General features: G+C 36.2%; 1 protein-coding gene across 1 annotated transcript in view; it reads left to right on the top strand.

Moving 5' to 3' along the window:
* Positions 1-25891, top strand: part of LOC124722941 (rho guanine nucleotide exchange factor 17) — a 649460-nt gene that overhangs the window by 390440 nt on the left and 233129 nt on the right. The window contains exon 6 of the mRNA XM_047248104.1: positions 18877-18969. Coding sequence (XP_047104060.1) covers positions 18877-18969 — 93 coding nt within the window. The remainder of the gene's footprint in view (positions 1-18876; positions 18970-25891) is intronic.

Genomic DNA, 25891 nt, shown 5'->3' with positions numbered 1-25891 from the left:
TTAGTTTCCATTAGAATTTTATGAGAACACAGAATTTCACATTATCTGTTTCAACAAAATACCCTCCTTTCAAAAGTTGTATGAACAAATCTTTTTTCCAGATTCAGTTGATATTTGACTTTCATTATTATGCAACATCTATTGACATAAAAAAAACAATATTTCAGTCATATCAGTCCCATCTTTGCACTATGCCAAAAAATTTCCTCCCTGCCCTAAGAAACATTGACTTTCACAAGATGTTCTATTACAGATTGAACTCTCCAGGCATGACTCATGACCTACCTTCACAGCTTTACTTTAGCCAATACCTGTCTCCCACTTTAGAAACTTCACAGAAGTTCTCACACGTGACTTGGAGGGCTAACATTCCAGGAAGTTTTAATCTGCCAGGAAGTTTCATGTCAGTGCACACTCCACTACAAAGCTCAAGATTAACTGTGGACACAAGAATTGTTTCATTTCACTACACAGGTCCTATGTGTCTGCACGATAAGATTAACTTAATTTTACTAGTAATGTCTTAACAGACTAAAAACTCTGCAAGTGCCTATACTTACATAACACATGCCATTGATATCTCTACACACATCATTGCAGTCACTATGTTATATTTCACTTACCATAATAAATAGTGTCATCTGGCTCAACAGTCCAGTGCAAGTCTTTCAACTGAGTGCCACTTTCACCAATTGCATGTCTCTGAGCTGACGACACCCAATGTATCCACAGGGTCACACATTTCAAATGCTTACCAGTCCCACCATTGCTTAACTTCTGTGATTGCGAAAGAACAAGCGTATCCAACATGGTGAGGCCCTTGGCACTTATGATATTATAAATAGTTCATTAGGTCAGAAATTTAAGTTCTAAGTGATCATTTTATAATATTTTCCATGTAAACAGTCTTCTGTACCTGAGGTTGTGCATTCTCATCTTACCATTACTGAAGTACATTCATTTATTGTGGAAAAAGTCCTGAGTGATAAATAAAATGGTGTGATGAACTTCCCTCAGAATCCTTCACATTGGGCTTATGAAATACTTATGTCATTTTTCTTTTCGATGAATGTATGCCAAATGCTACTCTTTCCTTTCCCACAGTCTTGTGCCCAGTTTTGGCTCAGGGACTTAAGTTGTCAGTTCCATTGCTCATCATTGACGTTTCCATCCACTTCTAACAGCAATAAAAGTAGAAAATATAGCTGGTTTAAGAATTATAAATCAGAAAATAACTTTATGGTGAAGAATATTTATTAATGAAAAGTTAAATACAATTTACATCTCTCTTTACCTAGTAAATACAGTCACAACACAGAACTGACAGACTATTTTACATACACATACACTTATTGTTGAGATACCTCTCAACACTGCCAATATAAATGTACCACATTCAAACACATCTACTTACTTTTATATCACAAATAAATTACATTCAATGTTTCTTGAAATTTTACAAATTTATCCTTGCTCAAAGATCTGGTGAAAATGTCTGTCACATTGTTTTCTGAATCTACTCTGCAAATACCTGTAATTCATTTAATATAAAATTAATTCACAAAATGATAGTGTACTTCAATATATGAGTACTTCGATTTTTTTGTAAAGTTACCATATGCTGCAATATTGATTGCCCCTGAGTTGTCTTCATATACTTTAACAGGTTCATCACTTATTTCATCAGAAATATTCAAATTATGCAGAATCTCAGTGACAGCTTCTGAAAATGCTGCATTCTCAGCAAGAGTAGATGATTTTGTAAAACTTCCTTGTTTCTTACGTTTCCAAAATATTATGTTTACCTACAATCCAATTATATAGCCTGATGTAGACTTATTATCTACACAGTCACATGCTCAATCATGTTTAAAGTGAGTATCATTGTAACAATTTTGAAATCTACTCAAATAGTTTACACCATAACTTATATCTGGTCACATTCCTGACCTAACTTACAGGAGAAAACATAACAAGTTTATGTAATTAATACCATGATTTGCATCTTGTGATGGTTCTAAAGGTCACTGCATTCTTTACATAATTACAGTCAATATTTATCCCAAGTTTTTTATTTCACCTAAGTTTTCCACCTAAAATCACTTGGATAAAACACTTTTGATTCATTGTATTTTCCCTTTACTTTTACTATAAATTAGCACATCATTAACAAACACAAATACATAGATGACATAATTTGCAGTCACCAGTCATAAAGACAATACTCATATTTACTTCCATTAAAATTTTCTTCTTCTTGTTACATTTAATGTTGGCCTCGGAGACCACTTGCATTCTCTACATTCCTCCATCAATCATTTCTGTTCATGGCTTTCGTGGTCTAGTCTCCTTTTTTCAGGCCCATTGCCTCTGTATCCTTGGTGATACCATGCTTCCATCTTGTCCCTGGCCTTCCTTGCTCCCTTCTGCCTTCCACAGATTCTGAGAATGCTACTCATGGTAGTCCTTCCTCTTCCATCGTAATAAGGTGTTCAGCCCCCATATTCTTTGCTTCATCCTTTGGACAATATCAGCTTGCTATTATAGGTCTGCCACTTCCTGTTTTTTTTTTTTTTTTTTTAAATATCTTCCATTTCTGTGACTGTGTGTCCTTCTTGGCGCCAAATACTTTCCTTAAGGTCTTCCTCTGTTTTCCCTAATGTAAATGTTTCAGAGTCATGTAGAGTTTCTGAGAGAATATTGCTCTGATACAGTCTGATTTTCAACCTTTCAAAACTTCTCTACTGTGCAGTCCCATAACCCAAAACATTATCTATTTTCCACTGCAGTCCTTTGTTTAATCTCAATTTCCATTCTGTTCTGCTTGCTAAAAATGCTTCACAAATATTTAAATGTGTTTAGTCTCTTAATAGTGAATTCATCAACTGTCAAAGGGGTCTGATCATTGGGCAGCTTGATCACATGTATACACTCAGTTTTCTCCTTGTTAATTTTCCACCCTGCTTTCCCTGCAATATTTCTGTAAGAACTTGTCATGAGCTGAGAGTCCTGTATGATACCAATTATTAGACCATCGTCCACATATGCAAGCCAATTTATTATGATATTATGCAGTTTTATTCCTGCTTGGCTTAATTTTTGGTGTTCTCTATCTTTTCCAAAATTAAATTAAACAGTATTAGAGATAATGCACCTCCTTATCTAAGACCAATTCTGACTTCAAAGTGCTCTGAAATTCTTCTGGTAATCTTTATTCTGTGTTAGGTGTCCTCTAAATACATCTGTACTAACTGTATTAATTTTTGTGGAAACTGAAAGTGAAACTCTTTCAAGACATTGATGATTGTGCCCCTATGCAAGCTGTCATAACCGTTTTTGAAATGTACAAAAGCCATGCGAATATTGATGTGATGTTCCCAACCTTTCTTGATTGCCTGTCTGAGTGTAAAAAGATGGTCTGTAGTTCATCTGAAACCATACTGAAAGTCCCCTACAATTTCTTCTGCAATTGGGATCATTCTCTTCAGTAGACACTGTGACACATAGGGCACACTACAGCCATTTTTCAGTCATCAGGCAATCAGTTGTGTTCCCAAACATTCTTTAACAGTTTTGTATTTATTTTAGCTAGTACCAGTCCTCCATTCTTTATTAGCTCCCCTGCAATTTGATATTTGCCAAAAGCTGTATGTTTTTTTTTTTTTTAGGTTTTTGATTATTCTAAAACATACGATATTTAAAAATTCATCCAAACAATCATATTGTGCTCTAGGACTTACTTTCAAACGTTATAACACCTTAAATAACTTACAAATTCTGTCTTTTTGATCCTTGTATCCTCAAGGATACTTTACATAAATTCCTGTGAAAACTTACAAATTCTGTCTTTTTGATCCTTGTATCCTCAATGATACTTTACATAAATTCCTGTGAAAACTTATCATTTAGAAATGCAGTCTATAGATCCATTTATTCTACCATTATGCCCTTTTAACAACAGTGTGACAATGAGAGAATCAATATTTCCATCGTAGTAAATGGTGAATAAGCATCAACCATAATTTTTTGTTGTTGAATGCCCCTTACAACTAATCTTGTTTTACATACGGTATCTGATTTTCCCGTAAAAATCCACTTTGCATCAATAACATCTACATTCACTGGATTAGTCACTACTTCCCATGTTTTATCTTTGTTTAAGCATTCAATTTCCTTATCCATTACCTGCTTTCAAACTTTTGAGTCTTTAATATTTATCGCCTCCTCAAAAGTTTCTGGATGATCAGCAGCACAGAAGTGTACATAAACGAAGTTCTTCATGATATAAATATTAAATCTATCACACACTCTAAATTCCTTAGTTGACCTTCCCAACTCACATTCTATGATTGCTTGAACACAGTTCAATAGCCTTTTTTTCCATTTGCTCATTTACAGGTTCATTTTCTATGCTTTAGCACTCAGAATCACTGAATTGTTCACTCCCTGAATCAGAGTCCTTCAGATCAAGAGAGTCATCCTCTTCCACAATATCAAAATGTCTGGCAACAAGAATATCATTGTTAATCAGTATTATATATCCAATTTCACTGTAGGCTACTAAAATTCCCAAATCTACTTTGTGGTCCCACTTTGATTTTCCCAGCTATTTGGTACATGTACAAAACTTCTACCTCCATTCAACTTTAAATGCTTAACATTAGATTTTTTCCAAATAATTTCTCCTAAGGAGTTTTTCTTCTACAGTTGGTCAAATCATATAAACTATGTGGGAAGCTCTACTCAGTCACCTAGCAAAAATAGTTACAAATCCTACTATCAAAACTGTCTATTATGGAACAATATATTCCTTACAAAATTATGGCATTGAAAGTGAAACTCTTTCAAGACATTGATGATTGTGCCCCTATGCAGGCTGTCGTAACCTTTTTTGAAATGTACAAAAACCATGTGAATATCGATGTGATGTTCCCAACCTTTCTTGATTGCCTGTCTGAGTGTAAAAAGATGGTCTATAGTAGGCTGTGCTGCAGATACACACCTCAATAGATTGCTGTTGTTGTGGAAGAAGGCAATTAGAATAGTGTATGTTGTAGGTCATCATGATTCTTGTAGAGAGGTTTTTGTGTAACATAAGTATCTTAAAGTATATTCCTTGTATTTATATAAGGCAATTTTATTTTTTGTACATCATCAAAAAGATTGTAGAAAGTGCAATGGCATAGATGATGACAATACTAGAAATAAAAATAACTACTTTAGGCAAAGAACTAATCTAAAAATAACAGACCACAGCTCATACATCAGTGGTCAAAACTGGTTTAACAAACTGACAAAAGACTTACATCTGCATGATGGAAATATCTTCAAAAGGAAACTTTAATTATTCCTGAAAAAGAAATTTTTATTCTCATTTTCTTAATTTTCAGTTGAAAAAATGTGATCTTACAATTTTTATTGGAAATTAGACACATTTTAATTGTATAACTACTTTTGTGGCATTACATTCTCTTTTGTTTGCTTTTATTGCAGATTTGTTAACTTATATCAACTATCAGATTTTTTAGTATTTTAAAAGAAATTCCCAAAATGATGTAAAACAACACCGGCCTTTTGCAAAACTCATCATCTTTGTTGATTCTATGCAAAGAAAGCAATAAATAAATAACTAAATAGCTAACATTCTGTTTTTAAGGTATGCCGTTGCACAAAATACTTCAGGCCAAAGTCCTTTATCTACTCTTGTTTCAGCTGACAGACAGCTTGACATATCCATAATTGGTCTGTTATATCTTTCAGCAGTACCATTTAATTCACATACATATGGACATGCATTTAAAATGATTCCTTGCTGTCTTATAAACTAAGAAACATCTGAATTTAAACATTCCTTCCTATTGTTACTTCTCAATTTCTTAACAGTTTTACCAGTTAAATTTTTGAATTCATTAACGTATTCCTGAAACCAATCATAAACTTGACTTTTAGATCTTATAGTGTAGACTTTAGCCACTTTACTATGATCATCAATAAAAGTGAGAAAGTATCTTTCTTCGTGCAAACTGTAAACTGAGTGAGGCCCACTCAAATGAGTGTGGATAATCTCTAATGTTTCTTTTGCTTTGCTTCTGTTGTTTTCAAAAGGTGAATAGCGAATTTTATTTTCAGTTCAAATTTTACGCTTCATTTGTTAAATACAGAAAGTACCTAAAAATAGGTGAGAGGTATTTGATTAAACAAAGTATTAAAATTCAGTTGCATGGGATTAGTAACAGTAATTCTTATCAAAAAAGTAAAGAGCTTTGAAGCAGAAACAATGGAATAATGGCTGTAAATGTTAAAAACATGTGATAAGTAGGTATCTTTATTGCTTACATTACTTGTATGCTACCCAGGACTTTCCACAATCTTTATCAATAGCATGCCACTTTTGTCTGAAGTTTTATAAGCCGACTCATTGTTAGTATGCCTGACAATATCTCATATGAACAACATAACTATTATCACTATTGTCGAAATGTTATTTAGCTTCTGATTTTCCATCACTTTTCTGCCTGCCAACTTTAATTCATTCACTGTTTTTTTTCCAAAAATGCTGAAGAATGTTGACATGTTTATATCTAATCTTTTAACCTCAGTTTGTTCAACATGTTTCTGCAAATGATTTGCAGTTCTGTTGATTCTTTCACTCACAAATCCCAGTTGATTGTTCAAAATCACTCCATATATGAAGTTCATTGCAGTTAGATTTCCTTGTCTCAAGTACTCTGTGTGAATTTTTGCTCCTGAAGCCGCTGTATAGCATTTCTTCATTTTCAGATATATTTCCAATGTCACAAAGCACACATTTTGAACAACAGTCTTCCTTTTTAGTTCATAATTAATCACTGTGCTTCCAAATAACAACTTTCTTTTTACTTAACAATTAGAACTGCTGCCATGTTAAGAATACTTATTAAATAAATGTTAAATATGATTTACATCTCTCTTTCAATAACAAACACACTCAGAGCACAAAACTGAATGACTAATTGACTACTTCACATGCAGATACACTCATTATTGAGACCTTTCTCTACAGTGTTGATCCTATTGATATAAATGTACCACATTTCAACAATAGTGATAATAGTTATGTTGTTCATTTGAGATGTTGTCATGTGTACTAACAATGAGTCGGTTTATAAAACTTCAGACAAAAGTAACATGTTCTTGATAAAGATTGTGGAAAATCCTGGGTAGCATACCAGTAATGGAAAGAACTAAAGATATCTACTTACCATTTATTTTTAATGTTTCCAACCATTATTCCTTACTTTCTGCTTGAAAACTCTTTACCTTTTTTGATAAGAATTACTATTAATACTCCCATACAACTGAATTTTTATTTCTGTGTTTAATCAAATACATCGTATCGTAATGGGGCCCCTTAGGGATATGGCAGCAAGAGAGCGGAAGAAAACCAATGTGCACTCCGTGTGCATACCGGGGGGAGTCATTCCAGATGTAGAAAGGGTCCTGATGCCATGAAGGGTACAGGGTGCAACCATCTGCAGGTGGTCGCTCATGTCAGCACCAATGATATGTGTCGCTATGGATCGGAGGAAATCCTCTCTGGCTTCCGGCGGCTATCTAATTTGGTGAAGATTGTCAGTCTCACTATCGGGATGAAAGCAGAGCTCACCATCTGCAGCATCGTCGACAGGACTGACTGCGGACGTTTGGTACAGAGCCAAGTGGAGGGTCTGAATCAGAGGCTGAGACGGTTCTGCGACCATGTGGGCTGCAGATTCCTCGACTTGCGCCATAGGGTGGTGGGGTTTCGGGTTCCGCTGGATAGGTCAGGAGTCCACTACACGCAACAAGCGGCTACACGGGTATCAGGGGTTGTGTGGCGTGGGCTGGGCGGTTTTTTAGGTTAGATGGCCTTGGACAAGTACAGAAAGGGCAACAGCCTCAATGGGTGCGGGGCAAAGCCAGGACATGCGGGGACCAAGCAGCAATCGGTATTGTAATTGTAAACTGTGCGTTGGTAAAGTACCGGAACTTCAAGCGCTGATAGAAAGCACCGAAGCTGAAATCGTTATAGGTACAGAAAGCTGGCTGAAGCCAAAGATAAATTCTGCCGAAATTTTTACAAAGGTACAGACGGTGTTTAGAAAGGATAGATTGCATGCAACTGGTGGTGGAGTGTTCGTCGCTGTTAGTAGTAGTTTATCCTGTAGTGAAGTAGAAGTGGATAGTTCCTGTGAATTATTATGGGTGGAGGTTACACTCAACAACCGAGCTAGGTTAATAATTGGCTCCTTTTACCAACCTCCCGACTCAGCAGCATTAGTGGCAGAACAACTGAGAGAAAATTTGGAATACATTTCACATAAATTTTCTCAGCATGTTATAGTCTTAGGTGGAGATTTCAATTTACCAGATATAGACTGGGACACTCAGATGTTTAGGACGGGTGGTAGGGACAGAGCATCGAGTGACATTATACTGAGTGCACTACCCGAAAATTACCTCGAGCAATTAAACAGAGAACCGACTCGTGGAGATATCATCTTGGACCTACTGATAACAAACAGACCCGAACTTTTCGACTCTGTATGTGCAGAACAGGGAATCAGCGATCATAAGGCTGTTGCAGCATCCCTGAATATGGAAGTTGATGGGAATATAAAAAAAGGGAGGAAGGTTTATCTGTTTAGCAAGAGTAATAGAAGGCAGATTTCAGACTACCTAACAGATCAAAACGAAAATTTCTGTTCCGACACTGACAATGTTGAGTGTTTATGGAAAAAGTCCAAGGCAATCGTAAACTGTGTTTTAGACAGGTACGTGCCGAGTAAAACTGTGAGGGACGGGAAAAACCCACCGTGGTACAACAACAATGTTAGGAAACAATTGCAAAAGCAAAGAGAGCTTCACTCCAAGTTTAAACACAGCCAAAACCTCTCAGACAAACAAAAGCTAAACGATGTCAAAGTTAGCGTAAGGAGGGCTATGCGTGAAGCGTTCCGTGAATTCGAAAGTAAAATTGTATGTACCGACTTGACAGAAAATCCTTGGAAGTTCTGGTCTTACGTTAAATCAGTAAGTGCCTCGAAACAGCATATCCAGACACTCCGGGATGATGATGGCATTGAACCAGAGGATGACACGCATAAAGCTGAAATACTAAACACCTTTTTCCAAAGCTGTTTCACAGAGGAAGACTGCACTGCAGTTCCTTCTCTAAATCCTCGCACAAACGAAAAAATGGCTGACATTGAAATAAGTGTCCAAGGAATAGAAAAGCAACTGGAATCACTCAACAGAGGAAAGTCCACTGGACCTGACGGGATACTAATTTGATTTTACAAAGAGTACGCAAAAGAACTTGTCCCCCTTCTAACAGCCGTGTACCGCAAGTCTCTAGAGGAACGGAAGGTTCCAAATGATTGGAAAAGAGCACAGGTAGTCCTAGTCTTCAAGAAGGGTCGTCGAGCAGATACGCAAAACTATAGACCTATATCTCTGACATCGATCTGTTGTAGAATTTTAGAACATAGTTTTTGCTCGAGTATCATGTCGTTTTTGGAAACCCAGAATCTACTATGTAGGAATCAACATGGATTCCGGAAACAGCGATCGTGTGAGACCCAACTCGCTTTATTTGTTCATGAGACCCAGAAAATATTAGATACCGGCTCCCAGGTAGATGCTATTTTTCTTGACTTCCGGAAGGTGTTCAATACAGTTCCTCACTGTCGCCTGATAAACAAAGTAAGAGCCTACGGAATATCAGACCAGCTGTGTGGCTGGATTGAAGAGTTTTTAGCAAACAGAACACAGCATGTTGTTATCAATGGACAGACGTCTACAGACGTTAAAGTAACCTCTGGCGTGCCACAGGGGAGTGTTATGGGACCATTGCTTTTCACAATATATATAAATGAGCTAGTAGATAGTGTCGGAAGTTCCATGCGGCTTTTACCGAGCGAGATGGCGCAGTGGTTAGCACACTGGACTCGCATTCGGGAGGACGACGGTTCAATCCCGTCTCCGGCGATCCTGATTTAGGTTTTCCGTGATTTCCCTAAATTGCTTCAGGCAAATGCCGGGATGGTTCCTTTGAAAGGGCACGGCCAATTTCCTTCCCCATCCTTCCCTCCCCGAGCTTGCGCTCCGTCTCTAATGACCTCGTTGCTGACGGGACGTTAAACACTAGTCTCCTCCTCCTCCTCCATGCGGCTTTTCGCGGATGATGCTGTAGTATACAGAGAAGTTGCAGCATTAGAAAATTGTAGCGAAATGCAGGAAGATCTGCAGCGGATAGGCACTTGGTGCAGAGAGTGGCAACTGACCCTTAACATAGACAGATGTAATGTATTGCGAATACTTAGAAAGAAGGATCCTTTATTGTATGATTATATGATAGCGGAACAAACACTGGTAGCAATTACTTCTGTAAAATATGTGGGAGTATGCGTGCGGAACAATTTGAAGTGGAATGATCATATAAAATTAATTGTTGGTAAGGTGGGTACCAGGTTGAGATTCATTGGGAGAGTCCTTAGAAAATGTAGTCCATCAACAAAGGATGTGGCTTACAAAACACTCGTTCGACCTATACTTGAGTATTGCTCATCAGTGTGGGATCCGTACCAGATGGGGTTGACGGAGGAGATAGAGAAGATCCAAAGAAGAGTGGCGTGTTTCGTCACAGGGTTATTTGGTAACCGTGATAGCGTTACGGAGATGTTTAACAAACTCAAGTGGCAGACTCTGCAAGAGAGGCGCTCTGCATCGCGGTGTAGCTTGCTGTCCAGGTTTCGAGAGGGTGCATTTCTGGATGAGGTATCGAATATATTGCTTCCCCCTACTTATACCTCCCAAGGAGATCATGAATGTAAAATTAGAGAGATTAGAGCGCGCACGAAGGCTTTCAGACAGTCGTTCTTCCCGCGAACCATACGCGACTGGAACAGGAAAGGGAGGTAATGACAGTGGCACGTAAAGTGCCCTCCGCCACACACCGTTGGGTGGCTTGCGGAGTATAAATGTAGATGTAGGTGTAGATGTAGATGTAGACATTTCAGTATTCAAAAAATAAGTAAAATTAATAATTGTTAGTTTAACTATAATTAAACTGCACGAACGAGTGAAAGTTCGGAGGGCCATTTTGTCACTCTATGTTTGGAACTTTTGTTTACTGTTTACATAGTAGTACACTAAACTGAATTGTCAGCACCTTTTATATGTATCAGGACACAATTGCCCCAGATCCTATAACATGCAATTAAACTTTTTAAAATATTAGAAAGGTGTGTTTTCTTATACGGCAGTAATTTTCTCTTCATCTTTCCAACATTATTCAGAGATGCCACTAACCTGAAGATATAGATCTGTACGATCAGGTCTTGTCAAGTCATACATTATCTGAGAAAAATTAATGGCACTTGGCATGGCATTTGAGAACATGAGTCTAATAGTAAAGAAATGTAACAAATAGTTCTTATGCTGTGAATGCACTAGAATGACTAAAACTATGGTCATTTGGAATAAATAGTTTCTTCATTACCAGGAAATCATAGCCAATTAGTTCTTTCCTGTCATCAGATTGCAAAGTATTCTTCCACAGTGCCTTTACTTATAACTGCTTTCAATATAAAAGAACAGCTTGACAGGTTGAAAGCTACATGTGGTGTAAGCTGTCAATACTGATTATCATTACTTCCTACTCAGTATCAGACTGTATTACTACTTACCAAAAAGAAGAAGCATTAAACAGGAACAAATATGTACAAATAGACAAAAAATGCATGTACACACACAAACACACACACACCTCAAACTGACACAGCTATTAACACTCCTGCTGCTGCAGTCTGACAGGTAACCTTGTGAGTGCGAAGTTGCAAGTTCAATCTTTAATAAGGATCAATTGAAAGTGTTTTGTTAATTATAACAGGAACAATATTAGATGCTCATGACTCACCATGTGCATCAGGAGGTGACAGAAAATGAGTGTCTGGGAGGTGCAGAGATCAACCTTCTTTGGGATGTGTATATAAGACTTCACAAAATAGATGTTGTCAATTATCAAGAAACTGAGTCAGGTGGTGCAGTGGTTAGCACACTGAACTCATTTGGGAGGACGACCATTCAAACCCCCATCTGGCCATCCTGATTTAGGTTTTCTGTGATGTCCCTAAATCACTTCAGGTAAATGCAAGGATGGTTCCTTTGAAAGGGCATGGCCGACTTCCTTTCCCATCATTTCCTAATCCGATGTGATCAATGACCTCACTGTTTGGTCCCCTACCCCAAATCAACCAACCAATCAACTATCTTTCAAGAAATGTTAAAACAAACCATTAACTTACACCATGAAGGCTGAATGGAAAATAGTGTTCTACAGTAATCACCTAGCTTTGCACCATCAAGATCAGAGGTGAACTCCTTGGGAGCTACAAACATTGCAGGACTTTCATCTAGGTATTCACTCTTAAATAATGCATATTGAATCATATTGGTGAAACAGGCTGATGAGAACTGGTGAAATATGATGGCATGCAATGAAATGCAGAACAGTGTCTCATGAAGATTATTGTGAAAGTGACTATCTTTTAAGATATAGCTACAGACAGCATGATAATAAGTTTTACATGCACAGAAAAAGCAAATAACCGGTGGCTGAATTTGTCCAGTGGTTCCAGGTGGTATGAATTGCAATGCTATACACTTTTCAGGAGGAGTAGTTTACTCTAAGGGAATATGATTTTTATGCAGACCAGGAATCATGCAAAAGCAAGTTATTTTGACCAGCTATTGGTCAAATCAGTTCTCATACCATAGTTGTAGTTCTCTTACAGTCATGTTTGCACTCCTGCTTTCTGTGATGTAAATATTCCCTACTACCTTTGCAAGATCACAAACATGAGAAAGAATCATATAGGACTTCTCACAGCACCATAAAATACATGCCAGCCAATTTATTATCCAGATTAATAATCAGCATAACTGTATACAAATGTGTTATGGCATTGATGTTAGTTGATCTTGGTACAAATCTCTTGGTACCTTTGATTTCCAGGGTTCCTTTCATATGCATTTCCTCTTCAAATCCCAGTTTGCCGAGAACAAATTTCTTACAGAGTGATAGAATAAGTTTGTTTAACTCATCTACAGATTTTCAGCCCAATTCTGCAGTTTGCAGTGCATTGTAAAATTGACTCTTTGTTTGAAATTTCATTATCTTAAACCTTCCAGTTCTCTTGAAGTTATGCAACCATCCACTGCTTCCCATGAAACCACTTGAATCTATGTCACACACAATTTGATGTGCATAATGTAGTAGGTCACTATCGTGCACATACTGTAAATTGTATTGGGCATCCTTGAAATGTGCAAACACCAGGTTTTGCAAGTATGCCTTGAATGTTGATAGTTATTCTTATGCAGTACATAGCCATATTGCTGTGAACTTACTCAAAACTTCTTCATAAGTTGTTGTTGTTGTTGGTGTGTGTGTGTGTCTCTTTTTTTTTTTTTTTTTTTTTTTTTTTTTTTTTTACTATGCCATGGTTATCTTCAACTATGATTAGTACTCATTCCTAGTACAATGATTGTCCTTTGCTGACAAGGATGACGAACTACAAGGCATGGTCTGACACCTTTTTCAATATCACTTTCAGTTTTAAGCACATATTGTTGTCATTATACTCCACACATACTTTGTCAGCACAGTGGAGCATATATGACAACACACGTTTCACTGACTCATCTTGCAGAAATGCTAATATTTCATCGGCCGCTTCTTTCTCACTCTGCAAAAGTTCTTGGTTCCTTTTTGATGAAATGTCAACTCTGGCAACTGTTGTTTCAGATATAATCCAATGTTTCTTTGTTTGTCATTGCCATTGCTCTGCTGTATCAACACCATGGTAATACTGTTGTGAGTTACTTATTGACTAAGCAGTTCAGCTACACTCCATGACTTCATGCTGTGCTCAGCACTGGATACCTCCAGTTCCACCCCCTGTTTCCATTAGCAACCAATATTGTGGTTGCATGGTAGACAAATTGTGGGGCACTGAAGACCATAAACATCATTGGTCTTTTGGGACCTCACACTCAAGGGGTTCCTTGTAAGACAAATGGGATTCTCAGCTGGTATGTGTGCTGTTGCGCAGAGGGCTTGGATGGTAGATGGGTTCAAGAGAGGGGGTATTAATGAGGTAGATAGTTATGAAAGATTAAATGAATTTGTATAATTTAGAGAAGTTGGTGTTTGAAGGGCAGGAGTTTAGGGCAGATTACTTGGATTGTAAAGCAGCTGTTGAAATAGTGTGTGTGTGTGTGTGTGTGTGTGTGTGTGTGTGTGTGTGTGTGCTCTTGTGTGTTTTGTTTATTAGTTCCTGAAAGTATCACATCTGTGAAGTGTGGTGTGAATTATATATATTAATGTGATTAATTACTGCTGTTTGAATTTTTTCAAATTTATGATTTTTGTTCTTTTTTTTTTTTTAATTTCTAGTGTGACACTGATTTGTTGACTTGAATATTACATCTCTAACAATTAATGTGTAAGTTGGAATATAAATAAATAACATAGCAGATGTAAGGGGCAAGTATCCCATAAAACTCTAGATAATCCATGATGCTTAGGGCAAAGAAAAGAAAATATATGGTTTTATTTATTTATTTATCTTACAGCTCGAAACATGTATTTAACATGCATGGGCAATATTATAATAATTACATTTAGCTTATTGATACACAATATAAATAGATTACATGCTATAAAGTAAAAGATCATTTAAGTATTTTTAACATAGCATTCCTGAGGTCAAATCATGTCAGCACCATACTGTATAGGCACTTCAATGTAAGCCATTTTTTTAACTCATTTTTAAAAATTCTACCAGAAAGCTGTTTCAGGTTGTTTGGCAGAGAATTATAAAATATTGCTCCCTTAATGAATGGGGTATTTGTTATTAGATTCAATCGTCTGCTCACCATATCAAAGTCTGATTTGTGTCTTGTATTGTAATCATAGATTTCCATATTCCTGTTTGTCATTTTTTTGTCTTTTTTCACTAATAATATTTATTGAAACATATGTACTGCATAGATAGTCATAATATTAAACTTAATAAACAGGTTTTTACATGAAGTTCTGGGTCTTACTTTTGCCATAGTTGTTATTACTCTTTTCTGCAATACAAATACCCTTTTTATATTGTATTGGCTACACCCACCCCACAATACAATTCCATAAGATAGATGGGGATGCACCAACCCAAAAAACCCTATTTTTATTGCTTCAATATCTAAGTATTGAACTAATCTGCTTAGTAAATACAGACTAGATGTTATTTTACCACACACATGATCTATTTGCTGATTCCACGAAAGTCTGTCATCTATATACATCCCCAGAAATTTACATTCTAAACAGTTATTTTCCTGAACGTCCTCATTTACAACAGTATTTTTATTTGAGCCACTTGTCTTAAAATAAATTAAATTAGTTTTGTTAATATTGACCCTCAGGTTTTCTTTTTCAAAATGTGTTTGGGCTTTTTCAACAAAATTCTGTACCACTGAATTTAGGTCATCATTACTATGTGCCTAGCAAACCCCAGAGGTGTCATCAGCATACATAGTAATACACTGGCTGGTGTCTAATACTGTTGGGAAATCATTCACGTAGCAAATAAACAAGAAGGGGCCCAAGGTAGAGCCTTGTGGCACACCAAAATTTATGTTTCTTATCTTTGATCTTCTTTTTTCGATTACCTCTGCATTAACATACACAACTTCTGTGTGTTGTTGTCTATGTTTAAGGTAAGATTCTATTAAAAGCAACAGTTTCCCACTGACACCATTGTAAGCAAGTTTACTTAAAAGAGCGCCATGATGGACTCTGTCAAATGCTGTGGAAAGATCTAAAAACACTCCTGCCATTTCATAACCCTCATTTATTTTCTACATCAGACAGTATACAAACTGTACTGCTGCAGATATGGTGCTCTGACCACTTCTAAAGCCGTGTTGTAAATCTCCTATTAAGTTATTCATATTATAGTGCTCGATTAAGATTACTAGCATTATTTTTTCAATTAATTTACCAGACACTGATGTTAAGGCAACTGGTCTGTAGTTCTGTGGTTGTTTTCTTTCCCCTTTCTTATATAAAGGTTTAACTATGGCAAGTTTCAGTTTCTTCGGAAACACACCTTCTTCGAGTACACAATTTATTAGATGGACTAATGGTCTGGCTAACTCACCCTTGCATTTTTTCAGTAGAAAAGGAGAAAATTCGTCCCATCCAGCTGATCTTTTATTTTTTAAGCTGTCAGTTAGCTGTGTTATGTCCTTGATGGTTACTGTAGGTAGCTTACAAGAGTCCCGTTCCTTTTCCTTATCATATTTAAACTGCCTCTCCTGTTTCATGCAAGTATCATTTTCAATAGCATCTATAAAGTAATCATTAAATATATTGCTAACTATATAAGGATCAGAAAAATTATCATTATGTATACTTAACTCTATATTATTAATTTTAGTTTTTGAATCAGTGTTCCTCATATCATTAACTACTGCCCAGCACGACTTTGAGACACGGTCAGAATTTCTGATCTGTTTACTAATATGTTCTACTTTCCTCCTCCTTACTTCCTTGCGATACTCATATTTATATTTTTTATAATCCTCTTTATATGAATCAAGACTGGTTTCTCTGTGAAGCTTATACATATACTCCATTCCTTCTTTGAGTCTTTTCGTTTTTTCATCTAGTTTTACACGTTTGACTACTGGAGGTTTATTTTTATTTACTTTGATCTTCTTTGCCGGGATAGTAATATCAATATGACTAGTTGAAATTTTTACAAATACTTCCCATTTGCTGTCAACTTCCCTTTCTCTATAAACTGATTCCCAAGATTCTTGACCCAAAGTTTTCTTTAGCAAGGTGATGTTGTGTTCAGAAAATAATCTTCTATTCTCATATTTTTTTGTTTTGTTTAAGTTTATTAAGACAAAAAATCACTAATAATTGTCCTAGATGATCAGATATGTGCCCGTTTATAGTCTGTGCCGACACAACATTTTCATAATTGGTCATTACATGATCTATGGAACTGCTGCTTGACTCAGTTATTCTAGTGGGCACATGACCAAGTAGATCTTTAATATCATAGGATTGTATGCAGTCTTGTAAACCTTTGCATTCCTGGCTGTCGCTTAGTGTGTTTATATTAAAGTCTCCTAACATTATAATATTTACTGTATTGCCACCCTTGCTTAGCTTCTCCAATACACTGTCCAGGGCTTCCAGGAAAACCTCGAGATTACCAGAAGGGGCTCAATATATTCCTACCACAATAAGTGGGACGGATACAATCATTAACTTAATTATCACTGCTTCGAAATCTTTCTCAATACAATAATCATTAACCCATGATACTTTTTCTACAGAACTTATTAGGTTATATTTCCTTACGTAAGTAGCAACACCCCCTCCTTTATGTTCTGTTCTACAGAAGAATGATGTAAGGTTATACTCCTGTAACTTATAATATTGAATATTATGGTTAGCTTTTTGATGCTCTGTAACCACAATTACATGTGGAGCTAGATCTGTAACTAAGGCCTCAAATACATTGATTTTGTTACCCAAGCCCTCAACATTATAATGTAAAAATGATACATTAGTACAATCATGAGAGGATATATCTTTGTCAAGGTTAATATTATCGCACAAATTGATAGTTTCTAAATTAGGAACACTGAGGGACTTTGTTATCCTAAAAAATCAACAGTCTTGGTTATGTTGTTCTGCAGATATCCAGATAACTTCAATTTCTCTCTGTGATATATTATTTTAAAGGATGGTTTCTGTGGTAGACAGGCTTAGCCCATGCCTGGATTTACTGTGGACAGTCTTGGATTTTTAGTGCAGTCTGGATTAATGTTTGGGGTTGTGAAAATGTCTCGGGTTTGAGAATTTTATGACTGGCAAGGGTTATTATTATTTTTTTTTTTTTAATTTTGCACCTACATATTCAACATCACACTTTTAAACATTTTGAGTGAGCACTGACATTGATGGAGAGAAGTGGCTTTTCACTTAGTCATTGGGCAAGACAATGGGGGCAATGTGTTAATGGTGTTCTCATGTGTGAAGTAACTCATCTACACATTTTTGATAATGTTTGATCACCTATACTCCTTTTTTTATCCCATTGTTTAGTAATGGACAAAAGAAAGTGTGTGTATGATGCTAACCTGCAACAGGAATATAAATACACAAAGGAAAGGTTGATGTTAGACATTTGCTCCAGTTCAGAGAGTTTTTCAAATTGTGGGAAACATTTGATCTGCAGAAAGGGGTAGGCCTTCAGTATCTGTTGTTAAACATCTGTTAAATGTTAACATAAATTCAGAAATTTCTTGTTCTGAATTTTCTAATGTGATTTAAAAAACAACCTATTTCTCGAAAAAAGCCACCTATAGTGAAAAATACAACTGAATAAATAAAGTTTAATGTTTCAGTAAGACTTTCAGTAAGACTTTTAAGTAGTTTCAAAACTATGTCCTTGTTGGACCCAAAAAAATATGGTAAGCCTTGTAGTAGAAGCTGTGAAGTGCAATTATCCAATGTGTCTAACACTATAGAGAATCTCTGATGCATAGAAAAATAATATGTATGCAGAGTTGTCCTGCAGCTCTCCAGATAGAATCAGTTTCTCTGAGTGACATATTTAAAGGATGCATCTTATGAAACTCATTAAATGTTGAGATTTCGTATTGAAATGAATTATACCTGTTATTGTTTATTTTTCTTAGAACAATGTTAAACATTGGTTAACTACTGTTTTCTAAGTAGATGGAAAGACCATTTAAATTCCTGATTATTTATTTCAGGCTATGGCACGTGAGCATAAAGGAAAACTTGCTCTGGACTCACTGCTTATTATGCCCGTACAAAGGATACCACGATATGAACTGCTTCTTCAAGTGAGTTGTCATATAAGTGTTGTTAACTATTTTTTCTTATAACCCATTTGCTTTATTCACTTTATGTGTTTTTTTGTCTTATGACATCAATCATATACGTAGCAATAAAACTCTTTTATGTGCTTTGGAAAAACAGGTAAGATCTTCATCAGCTTACTTCTACATCATTTATTTTAGCATAGATTATTGCTGTTAACATATTACCATAAAAATCTATATTTTTTTCATTCTACCATCCCTCTTGTTATTTGTTCCAAGCATGTTTTTTTTTTTTACCAGAAGTGTGTAGCATTGTACATTATTTTTCCAACTAATATGCTACATGGTAATGTAGGGTCAGGATTGGAACTAATTACAACTGATTAAGGTTGTGAGGCATGTTTAACATTATTTACCATCAGAAAACTATACACTTGCAGAGTATTTTGTTAACTGTTTTCTAAGTCTCATATTCCTGAGACCCTGATATCAATACATAATTATAAATGAGTTATTTCATGATTTTCATTATGTTCAGTTCTTTGTTGGGGAAATATCTCTTCCAAATATCTACTTTGTTTATCAAAACAACATTTTCCAGATACCATCTACTTATCTTCGATTTGGTCAACGTGTAGGCAATTTCTTACAGTGAGGATCTAGAAAAAGCTTTCCTTAGTCAGTCCTCAATTGTTTTATCTGCCTGTGATGCTTGGCCCATCACCGTTTCAGTTTCATAATAATAATTACTATGAGATCTCAAACCCTCTTTGTCCCCCAGCCCTCCCCCTTCTCCCTTTCTCTCTCTCTCTCTCTCTCTCTCTCTCTCTCTCTCTCTCTCTTACTCTTACCCATTCAGTTTTCTTTCTGTTGTTCTCTCTATTCTATAAATGCTGATTGTGCAACTTTTATATTTTAATAGTTTATTCATTTAAAGACGATGACTTTCTGTATGTTATAGCTGCAGTACTCATTGACTTTCTATTTCTGATGTGTTGAGAACTCGCATTTTCATATTAACACCTTTACACATTTTAAGTACCCTGTTTATTTTGTTTAACATCCAGTTGCTGAGGGGTATCAAATATACTGCTGATCCTAACTGTTTACCCTGAAACACAGTGATTATGTACTCTTTGTTCTTACTATAGTTTATTTTCTGGTGCATTTTCATATTTTGTCTAATGCATTCTTTTATTTTTTGTCAAAGTTCCTCTGCAGTTGGACCAAGCCAAAAAATTTCATCCATAAACCAAAGATGGTTTCATTGATGCATGCCCCTTCCTCAAAACACTCTAGTGATTCAAAATACCAACTCTAAGGCTGCATGAAGCAGTTCTGTGAAATAGTCACTGTGTCCAAAGATTTCTTCAATAATCATAAAACTGTGAAACCAATCACTGATGTCCATGTTATTGTGAAGTGGAAATATCAAGGAAACAGTGAACCCAATTACTGATGTAGTAGAAGTAAAAACGTAGCTTACTCTAGCCCCAACTCTAAAATGTACTTCATGAACTATTCATTAAGTCTCCTCATCTACAGCAGAAAACTTGTGTTACAGCTTATGGACATATACAGGTGAACAAATAATTCATCCAGAGCTAAAATAGTTTTCATGGATGCGCTGTTGCACAGGATCTGATGATCTCATGAACAATTGGAGAATGGTCTTTAGAGTGATGAACGTTAAGCCATGATTGGTGTTTGGTACATTGGAACAAGGTTTCACTCAGTAATAAGTCACAGTACATTACAAGCAGTCAAATGGGCTTGTGTGGACTTGCAGGTTCCTGACAAATAGTATGAGAACAAAATGAATACTCCAGGCTGGGCACAGAGATATCAATGATAAAAATGAAATTTTTTGTTTTGCAACAGTAACATATTTCAGCCTTTTATTTTGCTGCAGTACAGTAATCATGTTGTCTGATACATGAAACCACTCAGCAGGAGTAACATGCCATCAATTGTTTTAGAATTCCCTACCTCATTCAGCAGAAATGGAAACCTTATAGTTTCACTTTGTTGTCCATCCATCTGTCTATCTGTTAAGACAACTTTCCCTCCAGTGTAAGTGGAGGTATCAAACTGTAATGTATGTCAAATACTAAGGTCAATGGTCCCTCAGTAGTGTAAAAAGTTTAAGCTTCTCAGCCAATGTGATCAAAAGATACAGCCATTTGAGTCACACATTTTGATGCTCACAAACTCACCCATCAAAACCTATAATGAACTATCTGTATACTTAATTAAGTTTGTATGGACCCATCAGAATATGAATCTCAGTCCCACTTGCATTTATCCAGGAACTTGGATCAGGATTTGTCAAAACTTGCAGCAAAATCTCCATATTTGATATTATATTGTATGGCATTTGTCCTCTTTCAATATTTTTGTACAATGTACAGTTAGATATGGGACAAGTCAGTTGTGAAGTGATAGAAATACATGTTTGTGATGTTTTTATGGATACATATTTTACAATTATAATTTACTATCTCAGTACATGTCAGCCTGTTTTCCTTAAGTTATTTTCTTTCAGTTCCAGGATATAGTAGTAGCTTCTGCACCAATAAAAATTAAATTTACTTAGTACTTCTCTTAAATTCATAACATTACATGGTTTGCTTCTGGAAAATTCTCAGGGCTACAGAGGAAAGTAGGCAATTTATACAGTCCTTAAATATCTCTACAGGTTTCTTTCTGAGGATTCCTCTATACTGTTGAAGCAATGGTCAGTTAAATATGCCTTCAGTCTGACTTTAGGTTTATCAGTTGATAAAATATTTAGTGATTTAGTTTCTTTATCAGTTGATAAAGTATTTAGTGATTTAATTTTTTGGGCTAACTAGCCATTTGTTGGATGTGCCTATATTTTGGAGTCTGGTTGGTAATAAGATCACCACAGTTCAATGTCATCTATGCCTGTAGAATAATTGGACATTAAAGTCTGAAGTATTGTTAAAATTTCTTCCTCACTTGTTAAAAGAAGAAAGAGAGGAGCATGGCTGTTCAAAGTTCCTGCCATTATATGGCTGTTATTCTTGCATGATGTGAGTCCACTGACTTATCCTTGTCTATATTTGAGAAATATATGTATAATGTGTGCATAGTTTCTACACCCACAGTTACAGACAGAATCCAAAAGCCACTATATAGTGCATGGCATATGGTACCTTGTACTACTGCTAGTCATTGCCTTTCAGTTTCACTCACAAATGGGGCGAGGGAAATATGGCAGGCTATATGCCACCATATGAATCCAACTTTCCCTTATCTTGTCTTCATGGCACTTGTCCAAAATGTAAGTTAGCAGCAGTAGAATCATTCTGCAGCAAGCCACTGTTTCTCTAAATTTTCTCAGTAATGTTTCATGAAAAGAAAGTTATCTTATTCCCTGAGATACCCATTTGAGTTCATAAAGCATCTCTGAAACACTCAAGTGTTTGAACCTACCAGTAACAAATCCTTTTATCCAACATGGTGACAATCCCAAACACACAAGCATTGCTTTGATGTTTTCCTATTCATCCGCATGGCTTTCATTTTTTATGGTTAGAGGAAGCCACCATACATCACACCAAGTATAAATTTTATCTAAGTCATCCTACATCCTCCAACAGTCACTCAACAGTGACGCTTTCTCATACGCTACAGTGTCATAAGCAAAGAGTCACAGATTGCTGCTCACTCTGTCCATTAGATTGTTTATGTATACAGAGAATAAGAGTGGTCTTATCACACTTGCCTGGGGCACTCCTGATGATACCCTCATCTGTGATGAGCAACATACTTGGTTCTATTATTTAAGAAGACTTTGAGCCACTTACATATCTGAGAACCTATTCCATAAGCTCAGACCCTCATCGACAGTCTGCAGTGGGGCAATGTGTCAAACACTTCCTGGAAATCTAAAAGCATTGAGTCTGTTGATGCCCTTACTCTATGGTTTGTAGGATATCATGCAAGAACAGGGCAGGCAGAGTTTCACATGAGCAGTACTTTCTAAATCTTGGTAGATTTGTGGATAGATGTTTTCCTGTCTCCAGGAAATATGTTATATTCAAACTCAGAATAAGCTTAAGAATTTCACAACAAAGCAATATTAAGGATCCAGTATGAGATTTTCACTCTGCAGTGGAGTGTGTGCTGATATGAAACTTCGTGGCAGATTAAAACTGTGTGCCGGACTGAGACTCGAACTCGGGACCTTTGCCTTTCGGGGTCAAGTGCTCTACCAACTGAGCTACCCAAACATGACTCATGCCCCATCCTCACAGCTTTACTTCTGCCAGCACCTTGTCTCCTACCTTCCAAACTTTACAGAAACTCTGCTGTGAACCTCATTCTGGAAACATCCCCCAGGCTGTGGCTAAGCCATGTCTCCACTATATCCTTTCTTTCAGGAGTGCTAGTTCTGCCAGGTTCGCAGGAGAGCTTCTGTAAAGTTTGGAAGGTAGGAGATGAGGTACTGGAAGAAGTAAAGCTGTGAGGATGGGGCATGAGTTGTGTTTGGGTAGCTCAGTTGGTATAACACTTGCCCGCGAAAGACAAAGGTCTCGAGTTCGAGTCTCGGTCCAACACACAGTTTTAATCTTCCAGGATGTTTTGGTATAAGGATATTGGTCTGTATTTTGCAGGTCCATTCTTTTACACTTCTTACATATAGAAATCACACACACTTTTTTACAGTGATTTGGGACTTTGTACTTTGTGGAAGATATGTGTTAAATGCAAGATAAGTGCATCACTAATTTAAATGGGCACTCTCTGGAAAACTGAACTGGGATTCCATGCAAACCTGGTGGCTTATTTGTTTTCCGCTTTTTCAGTTGCTTCTCAATACAAAGAATACCTGTCTCTGTGTCCTCCACACAAGAGTCTGTGCACATTCAAGCAATGGTATGTCTATATGATCCTCTTACATTAATGATTTTATCAATGTGAAATTTAAAACATCAGCTTTCCTTTTGTTGTCTTCTAATGCCACACCAGCCTGGTCAATGAGTGACTGAATAGAAGCCTTTGATCTGCTTAGTGATTTTAGATAGGACCAGTTTTTTTTTCTCAGCAAGATCTTTTGATAAGGTATTATGATAGAAGCTGTTGTCTGCTTTGTGCATCAATCTTTTTATAATAGACAAATCTATTTTTACTAACTTTTGCCTTTTTTTTAAAATGAAGAATGCAAAGATCTGTTTCCTCAGCATTTTCTGTATTTTGTTAAGAAACTATGGTGGTATTTTCTGTCCTTAATCCAGTTACTCAGCTCATACTTCTCAAGAGCATGATTTACAATCAGCTTAAACGTTACCCATAATTCCTCTATGCCCATCATAATGGAGCTAAATTATGCCCATTCATTTTGTAATTAGAATGCTAACAAGTGCTTTTCTACCCCTCCCAGCACAAAAGCTATCCTAACCTCCTTGGTGGTTTTATTAACGTTAATAACTATTTCCACTATGAGCACTAATTTGTGTCTCTGTATTGACAATGTTTATTAAGTCAGGCCTGTTTGTAGCTACAAGGTCTAAAATGTATTTCTATTGCATGTTGTTGAAACAGGTGCTTAAAACAGTTTTTGGGAAATGTGTTCAGAACTATTCTATAAGATTGTCTGTTCATACCACCTGCAACGAGTCCTTAGACATCCCAATATATAGTGAACAGTGTAAAGTTACTTCCAACTAACAGTTCATGATTGGGGTAGTTCTATACTACTGAGTGTAGACACACTTTAAATGATTGTCCAACTGTTACAATGGAATTGGCGGCTATTAAAAACATCTGATGATTGCTTTTAGTTCAAATAGGCCAGTTACTTGCTTCCACATAACTTTGCAATTTCAATCTTGATAGACATAATATCTCATTATCTCTCATTACCTGATGAGATTTAGCAGAAATGAGAACAGCGAGAAATTCAACAGCAGAATTGGAGATTATGAAGTAGACAAAGTTAAGGAATTTTGCTTCCTTGAAAACAAAACTACCCATGACAGATCTAGCAAGGAGGCCATAAAAAGCAGACTAGTACCAAGAAAGAGGGCATTTCTGGCTAAGAGAAGTCTGCTGGGTACCAAACATTGGCCTTAATTTGAGGAAGAAATTTCTGAGAATGTACATTTGGAGCACAGAATTATATGGTAGCGTATCATGGACAATGGGAAAACCAGAATAGAAGAGAATAAAAGTATTGAGATTTGGTACTACAGAAGATTGTTGAAAATCAGGGAGACTAGTGAAATAAGGAATGGGGAGGTTCTCTGCAGAATTGGTGAAAGAAGGAACATATGGAACACAGTGACAAGGAGAATGTATGGGAGGATGGTATCTGTAAATATTTGTAATGTAGTGACCTGGCTGCAGTTCCTAAAAATTATTGAAACAGGGATATGTAGCTGATTTTCACATCTGCATAAATTTTATGAAAATTTTTTTGAAAGTTTGATAAAAACAACAACTTGATTTTTTGAGATTTACTTGTATTTAAATTTTCTTTCTGCTGTTGTATACTAACCACCCAAACCTTTTAGATGCTGTTGAGTAAATCACATTTCTTATTATTACTGTAAATTTTATTGATGCTCGGTTGTAATTTTCATTCTGGTTTGATGATGGGTGTGTATTATATTGTAATAACTATTGACAAGTCTGAGTTATTTTAATACATAGACCTCATTAAGCTAGTCAGAAGACTGATGACTAAAAACACAATATCTTTGTTGACTGCAACAAGCACTCTCCCATCCTTTGATGTCTCACCTGTATTTTTGATATATCTTCCATATTTTTATAAATATTTGAGAGCTTCCTACATTGAGTTGTGTCCAGCTCTTGGTACCAAGTATGATATGTGTGATAGCTTTCCTGGAGGGCACCAAATTCAAGGACTACTTTAGACATGCTTTGGCAATTTACTGTTAAAATTTTGACA

Source organism: Schistocerca piceifrons, chromosome X, assembly GCF_021461385.2.
Source record: "Schistocerca piceifrons isolate TAMUIC-IGC-003096 chromosome X, iqSchPice1.1, whole genome shotgun sequence".
Taxonomy (NCBI): domain Eukaryota; kingdom Metazoa; phylum Arthropoda; class Insecta; order Orthoptera; family Acrididae; genus Schistocerca; species Schistocerca piceifrons.
This window is presented reverse-complemented; position numbering and strand designations above follow the sequence as displayed.